The sequence below is a fragment of the Phascolarctos cinereus genome, unplaced genomic scaffold (assembly GCF_003287225.1).
Source record: "Phascolarctos cinereus isolate Bilbo 61053 unplaced genomic scaffold, phaCin_HiC Scaffold_726;HRSCAF=1367, whole genome shotgun sequence".
Classification (NCBI taxonomy): Eukaryota; Metazoa; Chordata; class Mammalia; order Diprotodontia; family Phascolarctidae; genus Phascolarctos; species Phascolarctos cinereus.
The window spans coordinates 111240780-111260418 of NW_027556098.1; the positions used below are offsets into that span (position 1 = coordinate 111240780).

The following is a 19639-nucleotide window of genomic DNA, read 5'->3' on the forward strand; positions in this document are numbered from 1 at the left end:
AGCCTATAAAAGCCAAAGTAAAGTTCCTAGGGGCTATAGGTCATTGCTTGAAATCTGTTTTCTGGTATTAAGTAAAATTCTGAGATTTTCTGGTTCTGAAGTCAGAAAGATTAAGGCAACAATGCTGGAATTAATCCAGAGGTTTCAATAAAAAGCAGCTGAACATTTGAAGTGGTGGAGGAGAGATCTCAATTTACATTTTCTATTTCTTTATGAATTAGGACTCCATTTCCCAGCTCCTTTCTATAGAGTATTATCTATGAATGTGTATGCCAATGTTTTAAAAAATTAAGTAATTTTCTAATTGTCTTTAGAAAAAAACAAATCCTGCCCTGGAGTGGACATTTCTGGAACTCTCCGTTTCTGACACTTGGATCTGGGGTCTTTGATATCCAATAAAGCAGCTGCTCCATCTTTAGCAGACACTCTGACTAGCATTGCAGTCAGCCCAGGGAGCTGTTTCTGCCCTTTCAGCAGGTAAGTCTAAACAATTCAACTCTTTACCTATGTCAACCAACAGACATGACTCCAAAAGACATGAATAGGAACTTATTTTGTTACAAGAGAAAACATGCCAGGTCCCCTGTTGTGTAGAGTGCAAAGGAGGTCGATGATGCAGGCAGGACCTTGGGTATTTCCACACCTGGTAACAAACATTAAGTGCAGAACCATAGGGTGAAGCAGTCCTGGGGTGTATGCTCTGTGCAGGGAGAAAACTCACAGATCAGTCATTGAATACAGCTTCACAATGCTCAGATTTTAGGGAGTTTTCTAGGTTCTGGCCAGACTGTACCCTAACTTAGGCATCTTGACCTATGGTGCTTCACTTAATTTCCCCTCCCATAAATCTTAAATGACAGTTATCACTTGCAAATCACAACTCCCACCATCGCAGTTCCTATATATTGTGGGATGGCATAAGAAATTAAACGGGCATTTTGGGGGAGTTTTGCAGAACCTGCAGATGACACGGAAAAAGTTTAGAAACTCAGAAATGCATGAAATATGTATAGTATTGTATAATATCAACAAATTTTATCAATTTAATACCATAGTAATTCAGACTTCTTCTGTGGTACAAAGGGAGGGCCAAAAAATGTTATGTGGATTTTCCAGATGGGGATGGGGTGGGGGGACTGTGCCCCAGATTCTCCCCAATGTGGAAGGAAGGAATAACTGTGGTTTCCCTGTTTCCTGAGCAGACAGCTTTAGCCTCAGCTCCCCTGACCTATTCTTTGCTTCAAGCCCTTCTTAGCTAACTTGTCTTTGATAAGCACATATATTTCCTTAACTGATGCCTTCCACACTCAAACTGTCATGCTTTGTGAAGCCCAGTTTTCCTCCATAGTTTCTTTTCCTCTTTTCAGCCTCTCCCCTGACTATCTCTCTGCTCCTTAGCATTTTCTCACTCATACTTCCCACCCTAGGATCCTCTCTATTGTCACAAGATATTTCTCCCAGCAGTATTTTCTCCATACAGTTATCCCTTCCATATCACAGGGGTTAGGGGTGTGGTGGCCCCATGATCTGGAAAATCTGCATAAAACCAGTAGGGGTAGAGGCAGACCCTTCACCTTCATTTTCCTTTAGGAAATCATATTTCTCATATGATGACAGAATCTACTGAAATGCCTTTTTTATAACAATCCTGTATTTCTGAGTTTCTAAACTTTTCCTATATCATCTGCTGACCTTTGTGTGTCGTCTGCGGCTTCTGCAAGACTCCCCAAAAATTCCCATTCGATTCCTTATGCTGACCCATGATATATTGAAACCAATATAGGGAAAGTTGCGATGTGGAACGGTTAACTCTACAATGTTAGTATCATCAAGATCTACATTTTCTCCCATATGAAATCAGTGTTCACATTGCAACAGGGTATAATACAACGCACAAAAAAGCTAGGGATTTAGGGAGTATTTCTTTGCAGACAGAAACAATCAAATACACCTGGCCCGGCAGATGGCATGGCCCTTTTACTCTCCATCATTGTTGATCATTCTAGTTTCCAAGGCACGGGAGTCAACCTGGAGGAGAGACACAGAGGGAGCTGGAGCCATGTTATCCTTCTGGAAGGTGAAAAAGAAGCAGTATCAGGTCCCACCAGCAACGACCCCTCCACAGAAGAAGATGATGGGGAGCCCAAAGTCTGCCGTGTGTGTGGAGACAGAGCTACTGGTTACCACTTCAATGTCATGACCTGTGAAGGGTGCAAGGGATTTTTCAGGTAGAGTCACCACACCAGTGACTATCTTTTCACCACTAACCTTATTGAAACAGAAAGCAACCAGGTTCTGGTCTGGCTATGCCACAAACCTAAGATGTGACCTCATCTTTCAAATGGGGATAATCTATGAAGATATAATGATAGATGTGAAAGCACTTTGAAAAATTAAAAGTTTAGAATTTTTTAAAAATAAAAATACTACTAAAAGTATATTAATGTATAACTCGTGGCCCTAGGGATCTCTAAAGAATCTGGGCTCAGATCAAGTGGGTCTTACCCTGGGGTCACAAAAAGGTCATTTTCTCTTTCTCTGTTTATTGCACACATCCAGAGTTTATTCCAAGAAAATCTCCAAATATATTTTACCTCCCGCCTATAGTTTCCTAAAAATAAATAATATGGTCCCCAGTTCCCATATAAATACTCAGGGTAACAAATAAAACTCATAAGGGAGTGGAAGATGGCATTTCTTTTACCCCACTGCAAAGTAAGAAGATGCAAAGGACACAGTAGCTCATAAAAGTCGAGAAAAAATACATAACACATTCACAACTGTCCACAGAAAGTTGGATTTGAAGTCAGGAAAGCCTAAGTGAAAATCCTGCCTCTGACACTTATGTTAGCTATGTGACTTAATCTTTCTGTGCCTGTGTTTTCTCCCCCTGAAAACATGGAGGTTGTATTTAATAATCTCTAAGGTCCCTCTCAGCTCCAAATCTGAGATCTCAGAATTTTACCCCTAAGAAGGAACTGAACTTGTAGCTGCCATTGAAGAAACACTCATATTCAGAGGCAGCTAAGTGGTGTAGTGGATGGAAAGCTGGGCCTGGAGTCAGGAAGATCTGAGTTCAAATCCAGCCTCAGATCCTTACTAGCTGTATAACCCTGGGCAAGTCACTTAACCTCTGTCTGCCTTAGTTTCCTCAACTGTAAAATGGGGATAATAATAGCACCTGCCTCCCAGGGTTGTTGTGCGTATCAGACAGGATGTTTATAAAGCACTTAGCACAGTACCTGGCACACAGTAGGCACTTAATAAATGCTTGTTCCCTTCTGGTGAATCCCTGATTCTCCCCAACGGTCTTATACAGTCACCTCAAGTACTCTAGCAACCCCTGTGGGTTGGATTCCCCTAAAAAAGCAAATAAACCTTGGGGCTGTTGGACAAGACGGGCATCCTTCTTTCCATCGGAACTGCTATGTCCAAAAAATTCACAATGATTGTGGGAAGGCATTGGGAGAAGACATGGAGGAAGAAGGACCAAGGCGCACCCTTTCCCTCCTGTCCCCTCGTAGCTTTAATCCTCACTGCTGCTTTCACCGTGGGACCATGCAGGGGACCTTTTTCCCCCTAAAGTGATGTTGCTCAGGAAATGCCCTCTTGTCTCCTGGAAAGTTTGCTTCCAAAAATCTCACCCTTGGTGCTGCCCAAGGAGGGGAGCGACACAGTCAGACCTATGCTTGAGCAATGCCTCAGATGGATTTAAAGGAGAGAGAATAGATGCTGGGAGACCAACTGGGAGCTTTGGCTCCAGCTCAGGCAAGAGGTAAGGAGGACTTGAATGAGGGGGTAGGCTGTGTGAGGGAAGAGAAGAAGACAGATGGATATAAGGACTGTTGTGAAGAGAGAATCAGATGGAGTGACAAAGAGAGAAAGGAAAGAACAAAGGAAGGAGGAAGGAAGGAAGAGAGAGAGAGAAAGTGAGAGAAAGAGAGGAAGGAAGGAAGAGAGAGAGAAAGAAAGAAAGAAAGAAAGAAAGAAAGAAAGAAAGAAAGAAAGAAGAAGAAAGAAAGAAAGAAGAAAGAAAGAAAGAGAAAGAAGAGAAAGGAAGAAAGAAGGAAGGAAAAGAGAAGAAAGAAAGAAAGAGAAAGAAAGAAGAAAGAAGAAGAAGAAAGGAAGGAAGGAAGAAAGGAAGGAAGGAAGAAAGGAAGAAAGGAAGAAAGAAAGGAAGAAAGAAGGAAGGAAAGAAGGAAGAAAGAGAAAGAAAGAAAGAAAGAAAGAAAGAAAGAAAGAAAGAAAGAAAGAAAGAAAGAAAGAAGAAAGAAAGAAGGAAGGAAAGAAGGAAAGGAAGAGAGAAAGAGAGAAAGAGAGAAAGAAAGAAAGAAACAAAGAAAAGAAAGAAAGAAAGAAAGAAAGAAAGAAAGAAAGAAAGAAAGAAAGGAAGGAAGGAAGAAAGAAAGAAAGAAAATACAACCCAGTTGCCTGTTACTGCTGATTTTTTTGTAGCTTTCCATTGCTTACAGTGTTTTGATAAAAGACAGCTCTGCCTTTGTAACAGCTGCCACATGCAGTTCCTACCAGCAGTAGCTGTCCAGTTTCATCAATTTCATCTTTTGGAATTCTTCTTTAATATTTACAAATAGGAAAAGGCATTATGCTCTAAACTAAATATGTGTTTCCTTATTTTATTTTCCTATGCAAAGGGACAGCTATGCTGCCTATAAATTTAAGCCTGTATTTTGGTTTTCTTGACTAACTCTTCCACCAGAAACTTACTCCAGTCCCCCAGTGTGGGTTGGAGGGATTATACTGACTGCCTCAGAAATGTTCCTTCTGTGGATAAGCCTGGCTCTCAGGTTTCTCAGAGTTGAGGTTATCCATTAAGCAAACCCTGAGGCTGGCAATTCCCAAAACATTTCCTTTCTCTGACTAGAAACCTAGATTCTGGTATCATGGTAATTAAGAAATTAAAAACTTCCTCCTCCTCAATCAATGTACAAGCATTTGTAAAGCACCTACTCTGTGTGTCCCACACTCTGCTAAATGCTAGGGATGCAAAAAAATTCTGAAATAATCCCTATTCTCAAGAAGCTTACATATGTAAGTATGCACAGAGTAGTCAGGCAGAAATAGTGTTAGTAATTGGGTAATCAGGAAAAGCCTCCTGGAGAAAGTAGTGCTTAGGCTGCATCTTGAAGAAAGAGAGGGATTCTAGGTGGTGGAGGGGAGGAGGGAGTGCTTTCTAGGTATGGGAGACAGTTAACGCAAAGTACGAGAATTGAGATATAAAATACCATGTGTGAGGACAAGAGAAGTACAGCTTAGCTGGATCTTACAGAGTGGGAGGAGGATAAATGGCCAATAAGCCTGGAAAGGTAGTTTGGGGCCAATTTGTGAAGGGTTTTAACACACTCAACAGAAAAGTTTGTGTTTTAACACAGAGGCATCAGGAAGCCATGTCAGTTTACTTAGTATGGTGGTGACATGGTCAGATCTCTGCTTTAGAAAAAAAAAAAACCCAACACCCTGGCAGTTCAATGGAGGATAGGCTGGACTGGTGAGAGGCTCAAGTAAAGTAGACTAATTGTGATACTATTGAGATGATCTAGATGAGAGAGGATGAGGCCCTGAACTGGAGTCCTGGATGTGTAAATAGAGGGATGTTCATGTATGAGAGATGATGTTGGAGATAGGAATGGCAAGATTTGACCATTGATTGGATAACGTTAAGGGGTTTGTCTTTTTGAGTTGCCATATTTTCCAGAAATACTGGACCCAGAGTATGTAGGAGGCCCTGAATGTATCAAAGACAAAGCTCCTCCTGAGCTGACAAGACCTAGAGGACCACGTGTGGCCTCGAGGCTGTAGGTTAAGTTTGGATTCAGTCAAAGGACTGCACTTGAGGACCTAGAGGGCCACATGTGACCTTGAGGCCATAGCAGTTCACAAGGGAAAAGAATGTGGTTTTTGCCATCACCTAGGGGGTTTTGTCTGTTTCCTACCTTTATTGCCCCTTTCCTCCTCCCATGCCATGCCCTTTTAGGTAAAGATTTCTGGCATCTCTTCCTCCCTTTGTCCTACTGTTATAAAAATACAAACTTCTGTATGGATTGTGAACTCTTTGGGTTCCATATGCATGTTCATTTTTCTTGTGATAAACTTAGTTTTTACGTAAGTTTCATGAGGTTGTGATTGCCTGGTGACAATATGTGGTGTAAGGGAGAGTGAATTGTTGAAGATGACACCAAGGTTCCAACCTGGGCGACTAGATAAATGGTAGTGTCTTCATGAGAAATAGTTGCATTGGGGAAAGGGAAGATCATGAGTTCAATTTTGGATATGTTGAGCTTTAAGTGTCTTTGGGACAGAAATCTCATTTGAAATGTACAAAAGGCCGTTGGTGATGCAAGACCCAAGACCAGAACAGAACTTTGGAGAATGCCCATACTCTCCAAAATGTGTGATATGAATGATGAGCCTGCAAAGGAGACCGAGGAGACCAAGGAGAGCAATGTTTCAAAAACTCATAGAGAAGAGATTATGTAGGAGAAGAGGTTGGTCAATGGCATCCTGTTCAGCAGATAGATGAAAAAGGATGAAGACCTAGAAAAAGCCATCAGATTTGGCAATAAAGAGAACATTGGCAACTTTGGAGACAGTAGTTTTAGTTGGGTTATGGGGATACAAGCCAGATTGCAAAGTGGGGGAAGAAGCCAGTAATCAGTGAGGGCAAGTAGATTGAAAGAGTATTAGAGAAAGAAATCCAGAATGAAAATAAGTCTATTCACTATGGAATAGGAATTTCAGAGGGCACAGTGGAAGAGGTGGGCAGGCTTGGAGAGGGAGACGGGTGGAGTATTGTTAAAGAGAATAGGGACAAGAGAATGAGAAGTGAGGATTGAGAATAGTTTGTTCCTATGTGGTCATTAATTCAGTAGTACAGGCACAGGGAAGAGTTATAGGTAGTGGAATTTGTTAGTCATAGGGGTAGTGTGAGGAATAATGCTCACAGTTGTTGTTTTTCACCAAGACTTTCCTCCATTGCTTTTGTTTCTTTCCTCTCATTTTAGGAAAGAATGTTCTCTTTTAATTTATATTCTCATAAACAATTCTTACTTCATTTCTTCTAGGAATTCTAAATGATCTTTTGACCAAGATGCGTTTTCTTTGAGGTTTTGCTTGTAGATGTTTTGGAACTATTCTCTTCTGGGTTTGTATCTTTGTTTTAGGGCTAGGCTCTGTACACTTCCAGTAGAACCATCAAGGCCTTACTGCTAGGGTCAGAGCAATAACACTGCACCCTTGTTTTTCTCTCAGGGTCTGACTCTGAGATCTCTTCTCTTAGATTAGAGTTCCTGATCTTTCCCCTTTTCCCGCCCCCTGTCATGTTCCACCAGTTCCTGCCATACTCATTTGTTTTTTGTTCAATTGTTTCAATTGTTTTCAACTCTTTGTGACCCCATTTGGGGTTTTCTTGGCAAAAATACTGGAGTGGTTTGTCATTTCCTTCTTCAGCTCATTTTACACATGAGGAAACTGAGGCAAACAGAGTTAAGTGACTTGCCCAGGGTCACACAGCTAGGAAGTGTCTGAGGTCAGATTTGAATTCAGGAAGATAAGTTTTCCTGATTCCAAAGCCAGGCATTCCATCCACTGTGCCACCTAACTTCCATAAAATAATTTGCTAGTGGGATCAAAAAAAATTGCTAGTGGGCCAAATTTGTGCTCTTGTGCTAGACAGATCACCCACTGTTTTTTTTTTCTTAGCTTTCTGATCACTATTCAGTTTGGTGTTCATCTGAGATCTTTGTTGGAATAGTTGCTGGGGAATCCCGGCTGCACTGATTTCTCCTCCTCTGCCATCACAAAGGGCTGTTGCCCCAAACAAGAGGCAAAGGTGTGGGGGGAATGGTCTAGTCACTCCCTCCTGCTCCTACGGTTCTCACATTTGATACAAGGTTTGGTCACTGCTCTGAACCTGCTCTCTACTCAGTTCTTTCCTCCACTAATACCCTTAAGCAGGTCTGAGCCTCTGAATTTATGCTTCCAAAGCCTTTTGACCTATCTCATTTCGAATTCAGTATAATATAGTGGAATGTAAATTGAACTAGACCTTACCAATAAGTCTGACCTCTCATGGCCTATTTTTTCTTAACTGTCTCCCAGGCAGGAGCTCTGAGCTCTTCTAACTGTGCTTATTTCTTGCATGGCCTACTCACCTACCACCCTCCCTCTCTCTTCTTTTCCTGCTAGCTATCTGAAGGGGTATTGTAGAACAAGACAGAGGTATGTGGTTATGGGACCTGTTGCCTTGACACATTACAGATTCTCACCATTTTAAAGCTGTCTCAAAGTCCCAGGTATTCTAGCTGTTCCTTCAACCTTGGTAAAGGTAATTGATCTCTTAGCCTCTTTCTCACTGTGGTGAGATAGGAGAATCCTGCTGGATTAATAGGTGAATATGCTCAGAGTAGTGAAGGGTGGTGGAGGTAGGAGGGCTTTCCTTCCCTTCCCTCCCTGACAATTCTTCCATGGTCCCCAGCCCTTCATGGGGAGCTTATGTGGATTGTCCCTTTCTACCTCTATACCTGGGATTCAGGTTTAAGGTTTCTTTCTGACCACTCCTTTAGAAGAATCTCTTTTCCTTACTCATGTGCCCAGTGCTGGACAAAGGGAGAGGAGACCGTCTGTCTCCATGGAAACACTGCCTACAGGGCCATCCTTACAAGGAGATGGAAGGCTGTTGCTTGGCAGCAATTGGGGAAGGGGGAAGGAGGAAAGGGGAAGGCAGCCTTGCTTGAAGGAGCCTATCCTGGGGAGAGCTGCTGTAGCTAAAGAAATCTCTGATGGGGTAGGTCACAGAATACATTGCAAGTTATCATAAAAATATACCCATTTTCCTGAGTGGAAGCTTACGAAACTTACGAACCAAACCATGAATAGGTGGGTTAAAGAATGAAAAATTTGTTCTTAAGGAATGAGCTGCAGTGGATAGAACACTGGCCCTGAAGTCAGGAGGATCTGAGTTCAAATCTGGCCTCAGACCAAACACTTGACACTTACTAGCTGTGTGACTCTGGGCAAGTCACTTAACCCCAACTGCTTAAAAATAAAAAAGAAAAGAAAAGAATACACTGGCTGTTTTCTTCTTATTCTCCTTATCTGGTTCTAGAGGGAAAAGAAATTCAGTGGTAACAGCTGAAATAGTACTTTTTCACCATGTTTGGTTTTCTTTCCCTATGAAATGTAAAAGATCAGCAGAGATAGAGGACACTATATAGACAAGACCTAGACTCAAATCTGATATTTGCCATTTACTGTGTGACCTTGGACAAGTCATTCTGTCTACTGCAGGTATTTTTTTTCATTTTTATTGATATCTTTTATTTTTATAATCTAGGCATTTCTGGATGTAACACACCACTACTACCACTAGTGCCATCAGACAGCTAAGCAAAAAAGAAAACAAAACTTAACTCAGTAACCGAATCTGGTCATAAGCAACATTCTGCCCTTGTAGTCACCCACCTCTCTGCCAAGAGGGTGTTACAAGACTGGTGATTACAATTACTCAGGATTCAGCCCTTTCAGTGATCTATTCTTTTACTTTATTGCATACATCATATATGTTGTTCTCCTGGTTCTGGCTACATCATTCTATATCAGTTTAAGTAAGTTTTACCGGGGGCAGCTAAGTGGTGCAGTAGGTAGAGCTCTGGCCTTGAAGTTCAAATCTGACCTCAGACACTTGACATTTAGTAGCTGTGTGACCTTGGGCAAGTCACTTAACCCTTATGTTGCCTCACCAAAAAGCAAAATAAATAAATAAATAAGTCTTACCATTTTTCTTTAGTCTCCATAATTTCTTACCTTGCAGTAACAGAAATTCATCTTTTATATGCACTTCTTTGGAAGGAATGGGCTGCATTTGGGAGGTAGGAAGTTCCTCCTCACTGGAGGTCATCAAGCAAGGGATTAAATGCAGCAAGATTCTTGTTCAGGTTAGGCTTAAGCTATAGCTCTGATGGTCTCAGAAGTTCCTTCCAACTGTGATTCTGCAATTTCCCTTTCTATTATTTCCTCTTGGATTTTGTAATCATCCAGTTATTACATAGAAATGGATGTGATTTTTGAGGCTTTATTTTGGAGCCTACAACTTTGCTGAAACTGTTGTCTCTTAGCATCTTTGCTGGTTTCCTAGGAGTTTTCAAGTAAACCATAGGGATAGTGTTCAGTCTACTTTATTTATCATTATGCCTTTAATTTCTTTCTCTTGTCTTACTCTATTGCTTCCATTCCCAAAACTATATCAAACAACAGTGGGGAGAGTGAGCATCCTTGCTTTACTCCTGTATTTATTGGGAACAGTTCTAGTCTATCCCCTTTGCATATCATGTTTGCTTTTGATTTTGAACACATTTTTTATGATATTAAAAAGATCCTTCTGTATCTATACTTTGTAGGGTTTTGTTTATTTTTTCATTGTTTTTGGAACAAATGAGTGTTTGAACTGAATCTTGAAGGAAAACCAAGAGATTCATGTGAGATGTGAGTATATTCCTAGCTGCCTAGAGGACAATCATTGTATAAAGGTCAAAAGATGGGGGATGGAGTGTTTTTTGTGCAGAACAGCAAGTCAGTCAGAATGACCAAGAAGCAAGACTGTAATGAAGTGTGAGGATGGGAGAATATGTAAGAAGACTGGAAAGATGAGAAAGGGCCAGGGTGTACAGATTTAAATGTTGAACAGCAGTTTATATTTGACCCTAAAGTCAATAGGAAGCCATTGGAATTTATTAACCCTGGGAGTGAGAAGGGAGGGTGGCATGACCAGACTTGTGCTTTAGGAAATCACTATAGTTTCAGGAAAATCACTTTGATGACTACGTGGAACATGGATAGAGTGGGAGGGAGGCATAAATCAGAGAAACAGAATAGTAAATCATTGCAACAGTCTCGACAAGGCAATAAGGGCCTGAACTAGGGTAGTAGCCATATGAGCAGAAGGATGTAAAGGATGTGGAGGTAGAGATGACAAAATCTGGCAACTGATTCCATATATGGAGAGGGAGTTGAGAATGACACTAAGGCTACAAGTCTGGGTGACTGGAAGAATAATGTTATCCTCAATGGTAATAGAGAAGGTCAGAAGAGGTCTAGGTATGTAAGGAAAAATAATGTGTTCTGATTTGGAATTGTTGAGTTTGGTGCATGTATGGGACATCCACTTGGAAATGACCAATAGATGGTTGGTGATGAAAGACTAGAGCTTAGGAGAGAAACTTGGACAGGACATGTAGACCTGGGAGTCAGATGTATGCAGATGATAATTGAACCCATGTAAGCTGGTGAGGTCATTAAAGGGGAAAGTATAGGGAGAGAAGAGAAGGTGGTTCAGGGCAAAAACTTGGGGGTATGCTCACAGTTGGTGGTTATGGCAAGAATGATGACTCAGCACAGGAGATTGAGAAGTAATATAACCACACGTCACCCCTCTTGTGGAACCCACCTTCCTCCAAAATCCTTGTGAGGGCAAGGGTCAGACTCCTCTCTTGGTGGAGTTATGCCAACAGTCGAGCTATCCTCTATGCCACTATCCATTTTCCTTTCCCTCAACTGTTTTTGCCACAGATGAAAATATTCCCAGTGAAGGCTCTGCTTGGAAGGATGGCTCCCCCTGGCTGATCAGGACTTCCTGAGACCCAGAGCTCCTATGTGTACTGATGGAAGGAGCCCAAATTTACCATTCCAGTCTGGTGCTAATCCTAGTACCACCTTCTCTTTTTCTTCCTACAGGCGAATCGTGAAACGTAATGTCCGGTTGAGATGCCCCTTCCGGAAGGGCACTTGTGTAATCACCCAGAAGACTCGGAAGCAGTGCCAGGCCTGCCGGCTTCGCAAGTGCCTGGATAGCGGAATGAGGAAGGAAAGTAAGCACTGAAACTGATAAATGAGTCTCTCTCTCTCATTCTCTCTCTCTCTCTCTCTCTCTCTCTCTCTCTCTCTCTCTCTCCTCTCTCTCTTTCTCTCTCTTTCTCTCTCCATTTAAACAATAGTCAGTATAAACAACTTGTTCATCTTTCTACCACAGATACTCACACAGAGTTGGCCATTGGTAAAGATTTTCTGAATTGGCAAAGTGTGTGCTTCCCACAGAGGCGTCTGTGTTAGGCTACTAGCACAATTATGGGGGCAGTCTTAAGGGGAGCAGTGACAAGATTGCTGAGAGAGAGGGGAATGAGCTGTCTCATACAACTCAGTGACCAAGACCATGGCACTCCCTAGGTCATGTTGAGCAAGTCACTTCATCTCTCTAGGCCTCAGTTTCCTCATTTGTAAAACTAAGATGTTGGACTACAGAATGGGGCTCTTAATCTTTATGATATCATGGACCCCTTTGGCAGTCTCATAAAGCCTGTAGACCCCTTCTTGGAATAATGTTTTTTTTTAAATGCACAAAATAAAATTGGGGATTACAAAGGAAACTAATTATATTGTAAGATAATTATAATTTTTTTTAAAATGAACAAGTTTCCAGACCCCAGGTTAAGGACTCCTGAGCTATAGATGATCCAAAATCCCTTCCTACTGATATTCTATAATGAAGATGAGTTTATGGTAAAGTGGGAAATCATCTGGGCTGCACACTGCCATTGACTTCTTTTGCCTTTTAAGTATGTCTTTGATGTTCTTTTAAAAACTTTTTTAAATATAGGGGAGAGTAGTTTAAGGTACAGAGCCTAGGGGCCGCATTCATTTAGGGATTTAATCTTTAATCCATCCCTCCCCTTCTATTTCTTGGTCCTCCCTCTTCCATCTGCCTCCTCCCTCCCCCCACCCCACTCTTTTCTCTACTTGGACCCAACTCATTTATTTGGACCTGTCCTACCCCTCTGGAGATAGGAGGAAGGTGGTTTGACTGCCTGGGCTGCTGTCTCTGATCCATGTTGCTTAGAGAGCCAAAGAATGTTTATGCTTCCCCCTTCTAGTGGTGAGTTGACAAGCTTCAAGGGCTCCATCCTAAAGAAGTTGGCCTCAACCATATGATTATCCAAGCCCCAATCCATGTTCTCAGCTGGATTGTGGCAGGGCCTGACCCATCCCTACACACACACACACACACACTCTTCCATGTCTGCCCCTCCAAACCAGAGGACTTCCTAGGATCTCCTGAAAGAACCATGGTGCTTCTAATTTGTATTAACAGATTGACTTTTCCTCCAGGGTCTTTCAGTTGCTCTCAGGTTGGAGATATCTAGTTCTCTCTGGATAGAAGGAGAGAATGAAAGATGGAATGTTCCGCAGATAGCCAAACTTTATGGGGAAGGCAAAAGGCTGAGAATCAAACAGTGTGAAATCTTCCAGACACAAGCAATATGACCATACCCTTTATCCTCTCCCATTGTAGATTCATTCATTCTTCATTAATTTGTAACATGGACCCTTATAAAGCTACACTTGGAGGCAAAGCCAAGATGGTAGAGTAAAGGCAACAACTCTCCTGAGCTCTCCCTCAAACCCCTCCAAATATATTTAAATAATGACTCTAAACAAATTGTAGAGTGGCAGAACCCACAAAAAGACAGAGTGAAACAATTTTCTAGCCCAAGACAACTTATAAAGTCAGCAGGAAAGGTCTGTTGCACGAGGGTGAGAGAGGAGTACAATGCAGTGCAGACCAGGCTCCAGGAAACATAGAGTATGCCTCAGGGCAACTGAGTCAGTGGTAGCAGTGGTAGTTTTCAGACCTCTCAGCCCACAGATACCAAAGACAACTTAGAAGATCAGCAGGAAAAGTCTGTTACATCTGGGTGAGAGTGGAGCACAGTCCCAGTGCAGGCTATGCCAGCACAACCCCAGCCCCAGCAAACCAGGAACAGGCCTCGGGAGCCACTGGATTAGTAGTAGCAGCTGCTTCCAGAGCTCTCAGCCCACAAATGACAAGGAGGTTGAACAACTGGTTAGAAGGAGATTACAGGGGTCTCTTTCCTAGCACTGAGGCAGGACTCTGTTGTTTTGCCTATACTCAGATCTGGGTCCCAGTCCTGGGTGGCAGCCCCAGGATGTAGAGGAGTACTGTCATACCAGTGGAGCAGGGACCCTCCCCACAGTTCCAGGGCAAAAAAGAGTGCTTATGGTTGCTCACAGACCAAAACACAGGCCAGGAAAGGAGTAAATGCCTCTCCTTAGATCATCCCCCCCTTGGAAGAACTGAAAACTTACAGGTCCCTAGAAGTATCTCTGAAAACAACTGTATAAAACCCCTGAATCTTGGGACAGTGTGCCCTCCACACTGGAAGCAGAACCCTAATTTAACAAAGAGTTAAAAGTCAAGAAATAGGCTGGGAAAATGAGCAAACAACAGAAAAAAATTCTGACCATAGAAAGTTACTATGGTGACAAGAAAGAACAAAACACACACTCAAAAGACAACAGTGAAAGCTCCAACAAAGTCCAATGCCTCCAAGAAAAATATGAAGAGCTCAAAAAGGATTTTGAAAATCAAGTAAGAGAGATAGAGGAAAAATTGGAAAGGAAAAGGAGAGTGATGCAAAGAAAATCATGAAAAACAAGTCAACAACAGCTTGGTAAAGGAGACACACACACAAAAAAAAACAGACTAGGTCAAATGGTAAAAGAGTTACAAAAGTCCGATGAGGAGAAGAATACCTTAAAAAGCAGAATTAGCCAAATGGAAAAAGAGGCACAAAAATTCACTGAAGGAAAAAACTCCTTAAAAAATAGAATTGGACAAATGGAAAAGGAGGAGGTACAAAAGCTCACTGAAGAAGATAATTCCTTATAAATTAAAATTGAGCAAATAGAAGCTAATGACTTTATGAGAAATCAAGAAACAATAAAACAAAACCAAAAGAATGAAAAAAAAATAGAAGACGATGTGAAATATCTCATTGGAAAAACAACTAAGCTAGAAAATAGACCCAGGAGAGAGCATTTAAAAATTATGGGACTACCTGAAAGCCATGATAAAAAAGAAAAAGAGCTTAGACATCATCTTTCAAGAAATTATCAAGGAAAACTGCCATGCCATAAATATTCTAGAGGGTGAAATAGAAATTGAAAGAATCCACTGATCACCTCCTGAAAGAGATCCCAAAATGAAAGCTGTCAGGAATATTATAGACAAATCCCAGAGTTCCTAGGTCAAGGAGAAAATATTGCAAGCAGCTAGAAAGAAACAATTCAGGTATCATGGAGCCACAATCAAGATAACACAAGATTTAGCAGCTTCTACATTAAAGGGTCACTGGGCTTGGAATAATCATGATATTCCAGAGGGCAAAGGAGCTAGGATTATAACCAAGAATCACATACCCAGCAAAACTGAATATAATCCTTCAGGGAAAAACATGGATATTCAGTGAAATAGAGGACTTTCAAGCATTCTTGATGAAAAGACCAGAGTTAAATAGAAAATTTGAATTTCAAATATAAGACTCAAAAGAAGCATAGGAAGGTAAACAGGAAAAGGAAATCATAAGAGACAATAAAATTACATTCCTACATGGAAAGATGATACTGGTAACTCATAAGAACTTTCTCATTATTAGGGTAGTTAGAAGTATATATATATATATATATATATATATATATATATATATATATAGACAGAAAGCACAGGTGTGAGTTGAATATGAAGGGATGGTGTCTGAAAAATAAAATTAAAGGTTGAGAGACAAATGTATTGAGAGAAAGGGAAAGGGAGAACAGAATGGGGTAAATTATCTCACATGAAAGAGGCAATAAAAAACTTTTACAGTAGAGGAGAAGAGGGGGGAGGTGAGGGGAAGTGAGTGATCCTTACTCTCATCAGAATTGGCTCGAAGAAGGAATGATATACACACTCAAAAGTAGGAGGGGAAGGGAATAAGAGAAGGAAGTGGGGTGATAGAAGGGAGGGCAGATTGGGGGAAGGGATAGTCAGAAACAAAACACATTGGAGAAGGGAGAGGGTAAAAGGATAGAGGGAATAGAATAAATGGGGTGGGAAATAGGATGAAGGGAAATACATTTATTAATAGTAACAATGAAAAAAAATTTGAAGCAGGTTTCTCTGATAAAGGCCACATTTCTCAAACATATAGAGAACTGAGTCAAATTTATAAAAATAAGAGCTATTCCCCAATTGATAAAGGATCAAAAGATATGAACAGTTTTCAGATGAAGTAATCAAAGCTACCTATAGCCTTATGAAAAAATGGTTTAACTCACTATTGATTGGAGAAAGGCAAATTAAAACCATTCTAAGGTACTACTTCATACCTATTAGATTGGCTGATATGACAGAAAAAGAAAATGGCACATGTTGGAAGGGATGTGGTAAAAATGAGACCTTAATACACTGTTGGTGGAGTTGTGAACTGAATCAACAATTCTGTAGAGAAATTTAAAACTATGCCCAAAGGGCTCATACCCTTTGATCTACCAATACCATTACTAAGTCTGTATCCCAAAAGAGATTAAAAAAAAAAAGGAAAAGGACCTATATGTACAAAAATATTCATAGCAGCTCTTTTGGGGGGGCAAATAATTGGAAATTGAGGGGATGCCCATAAGTTGGGGAATGGCTGAGCAAATTGTGGTATGGGATTATGATAGAATGCTATTGTGCTATAAGAAATGATTGAGTAGGATGCTCTCAGAAAAACCTGGAACCACTTACATGAGCTGATGCAAAGTGAAATGTACTGCGTACAAAGTGACAGCAATGTTGTGCGATGATTGTCTGTGAATGACTTAGTTATTCTCAGCAATACAATGATCCAAGACAACTCTGAAAGACTTATGATGAAAAATACTTTCCATCCCCAGAGAAAGAACTGATGGTGTCTGAATACAGATTGAAACATACTTTTTTTTAAACTTTCTTTATTTTTCTTGAGGGTTTTTTTTGTGGTCTATGTTTTCTTTCACAACATGACTATTATGGAAATGTTTTGCATGACTACACATGTATAACCTATATCAAATTGCTAGCCTTCTCAATGGGAGAGGGGGGATGAGGAGGGAGGAAGGAAGATAATTTGGAACTTAAAGTTTTAAAAATGAGTGTTAAAAATTGTTTTTACATGTAACTGGAGAAAAATAAAATACTAAATATATAGTGCACAAAAAAAAGAAAGAAAGCTACCTTTGGTTGGATACACTTTGTGGGTCAGTATCCATTCAAAATGATAGCCCATAAGCCCCCACCAATATGTTTATTTTTAGCAGGCCAACCAAAGAACATATTCAGATAAAAGGATGTTTAGTCAACCAGCATAATAACATAAATGACAAGAAAGATCTCCCATGTATATATGAGGGTACATTCTCTGATAGGTTACCACACAACCAGCAGAGAAGTAGACATGTACAAGGAACACACATGATGAGAGAACACATACATGTGGCCAGGCAATACACTCAGCCTGACATACCCATAGAGAACATCCATGGCTAAATACACATGACCAGGGAAACTCACTTCTCTGATGCTGTAGCGTCCCTGGTGCCCCTTGGTGATGTCATCAAACTGTTTTCTGCTCTCTTTCTAGTGGTCCTTCCCACCAACTTGTTCTCTGCCAGGCTTTCCTGCTGAGCTGCTGCTCTTTACTGCTCTCTGCTGGCCATCAGTTGTAAGGTGGCTCCTAGCTGACCCACTGCCTTCTGCAGGTTTTCAGTTGTGACAGGGTTTTTGTTGTTGTTGTTGTTGTTGTTGTTGTTTGTTTGTTTATTTGTTTGTTTTTTCAGCTTCTTGCTCTGCTGTCATCACTAGGACTACTGTCATGGATTTTCTTCTCCCCAGAGGCAATCTTTAGCTTTTATGTGATGTGAACCCCAATTGTACCCAGCCATCTAGCTAAAGAAGTCTTTAGAAATTTTGTCTTTTGAACACCATTTCTTTTATTGTTGCTCAGTGTCCCTGAGTTTAGACTTTCTTATTAGCTATGGTCTAAAATTCCTCCTGACTCTTATTATGTCCCTTGGTTGCTAAGAACCCTTCAAATCATCTCAGCGACTCCACTTAGCAAAACTGCAAAGGAGTTGGATGAAACTGGAATGGAGAGATTCCTTTCTGTTGTTCCCTATCATGATGCCTTTGGTTACTATGCAAATTAATTTGAGATCATACTGGTAGTACCATGATCTTTGCCCTATTTTCCACTAGTACCTAATCTTGCTGAGCTCTCAACAGATTCAGTCAATCAGCAAATACTTACTGAGAATTTATTATGCGCAAAGCACTGTGCCAGGCACTGAGGCACTCTGAATACACCATCTTGTTGCCCCAATGCAGTACAGACCCTATAGATCTGTGCTCAACAGAAAATGGCCAGGGGAGGGTACAACTCATACCTCCCTTTGCTGGAACAGTACTGAGAACTGTGGAACTCAGAAAAACAATGGTGGAAGTTCTTAGAGGTCAACATCTCCATGACTTTGGTGATTCAGAGTAGAGAGTGCTTCCAAGCCAGAAACTAATAAAGGAGGTTCCTTATACTCTTCTCTTGCTGTAAGTAGGCCCAGCTAGATTTTCTTCTCTTCAATTGCCACCCCAAACTCAAGTCACTACCTATAGCTCCCTCTAGCTCAGATAGCTGAGGTAATTTAGATTTTCCTTTATGGAATCCATAATCTTTCTGACTTTAGAGGAGGGTGAGCTGGTGATAATATGTAGTTATTCCTGAGCTTAGCACATGCTTAGTACATGTGGCTGGGGTGGCCTGGGGAAAGGAGAATGATCCCAAGCTCAATAGCTCAGGGCATTTGCTCCTGGTGGTATTCAAGCGTTAAGGGAATAGATTTTCCCTAAGCCAGCTCCTCTTCTCCCTTTTGTGCAGTGATCATGTCTGATGCAGCAGTGGAACAGAGGAGAGCCCGGATCAAGAGAAATAAGAGAGAACAGTTGGGGAGTCAGGCTCTGGAAGTCAAGGAATTAACAGAAGAGCAGCAGAAATGATCTTGGAGCTCCTGGAGGCTCAGAAGAAAACCTTTGACCCCACATTCTCCCATCTTAAGAATAACTGGGTAAGAGAATTAAGCATTTGGTGCTTCAGAATAGCATCCTTCATTGTACTATTAGCAAACCTTGTTCCTCATCCCCACAACTCAGGCAAGTGATATGGAACTGGGTCTAAGCTGTAAATGAAGTAATCCTCCCTTAGGGCTAGGGGCATGTGATATGCTTAATGTACTGTCAGGCTTCTCTGGACCTGCAAGTTTGAGTAGTCACAGGCTTCTTTATGATTTATTTCTTTACTCTGAGAACATGGCACAGTATGGTCCAAAGTGATAGCTCCATGTTAGGGCTAAAAGGTGAGAAGTAAAAGGATCTTAGAGACTATGATATAATCCAGTCTCCTCATTTTACAGATGATAGAAATGAGGCTCAAAGACATAAGATAATAATGATGATGATGATGATGATGATGATGATGATGATGATAACTAGTGTTTATGTAGTGCTTTAAGACTTGGAAAGCATTTTCATGTGCTATCTCATTTGATCCATACAACAATCCTGGGAGGTAGGTGCCATTATTTCCCCCATTTTACAGGTGAAGAAATTGAGGTAGTCAGAGGTTGACCTCCTTAGGATCACACAGCTAGTAAGTGTCTAAGGCTGGTTTTGAACTCAGATCTTCCTGATTTCAAGTCATCTAGTTGTTCATATAGCTATTAGTTA

The 19639-nt window shown here is 41.1% G+C and overlaps 1 protein-coding gene across 1 annotated transcript in view; it reads left to right on the plus strand.

Moving 5' to 3' along the window:
- Nucleotides 1-370: 370 nt before the first annotated feature.
- The window catches only part of NR1I2 (nuclear receptor subfamily 1 group I member 2), a gene marked incomplete at its 5' end in the record, with an annotated part of 42073 nt that continues 22804 nt past the window's right edge, over nucleotides 371-19639 (plus strand). Inside the window, 5 exon segments of the mRNA XM_020985840.2 lie at nucleotides 371-477; nucleotides 2007-2228; nucleotides 11746-11879; nucleotides 18795-18905; nucleotides 18908-18981. Coding sequence (XP_020841499.1) covers nucleotides 371-477; nucleotides 2007-2228; nucleotides 11746-11879; nucleotides 18795-18905; nucleotides 18908-18981 — 648 coding nt within the window.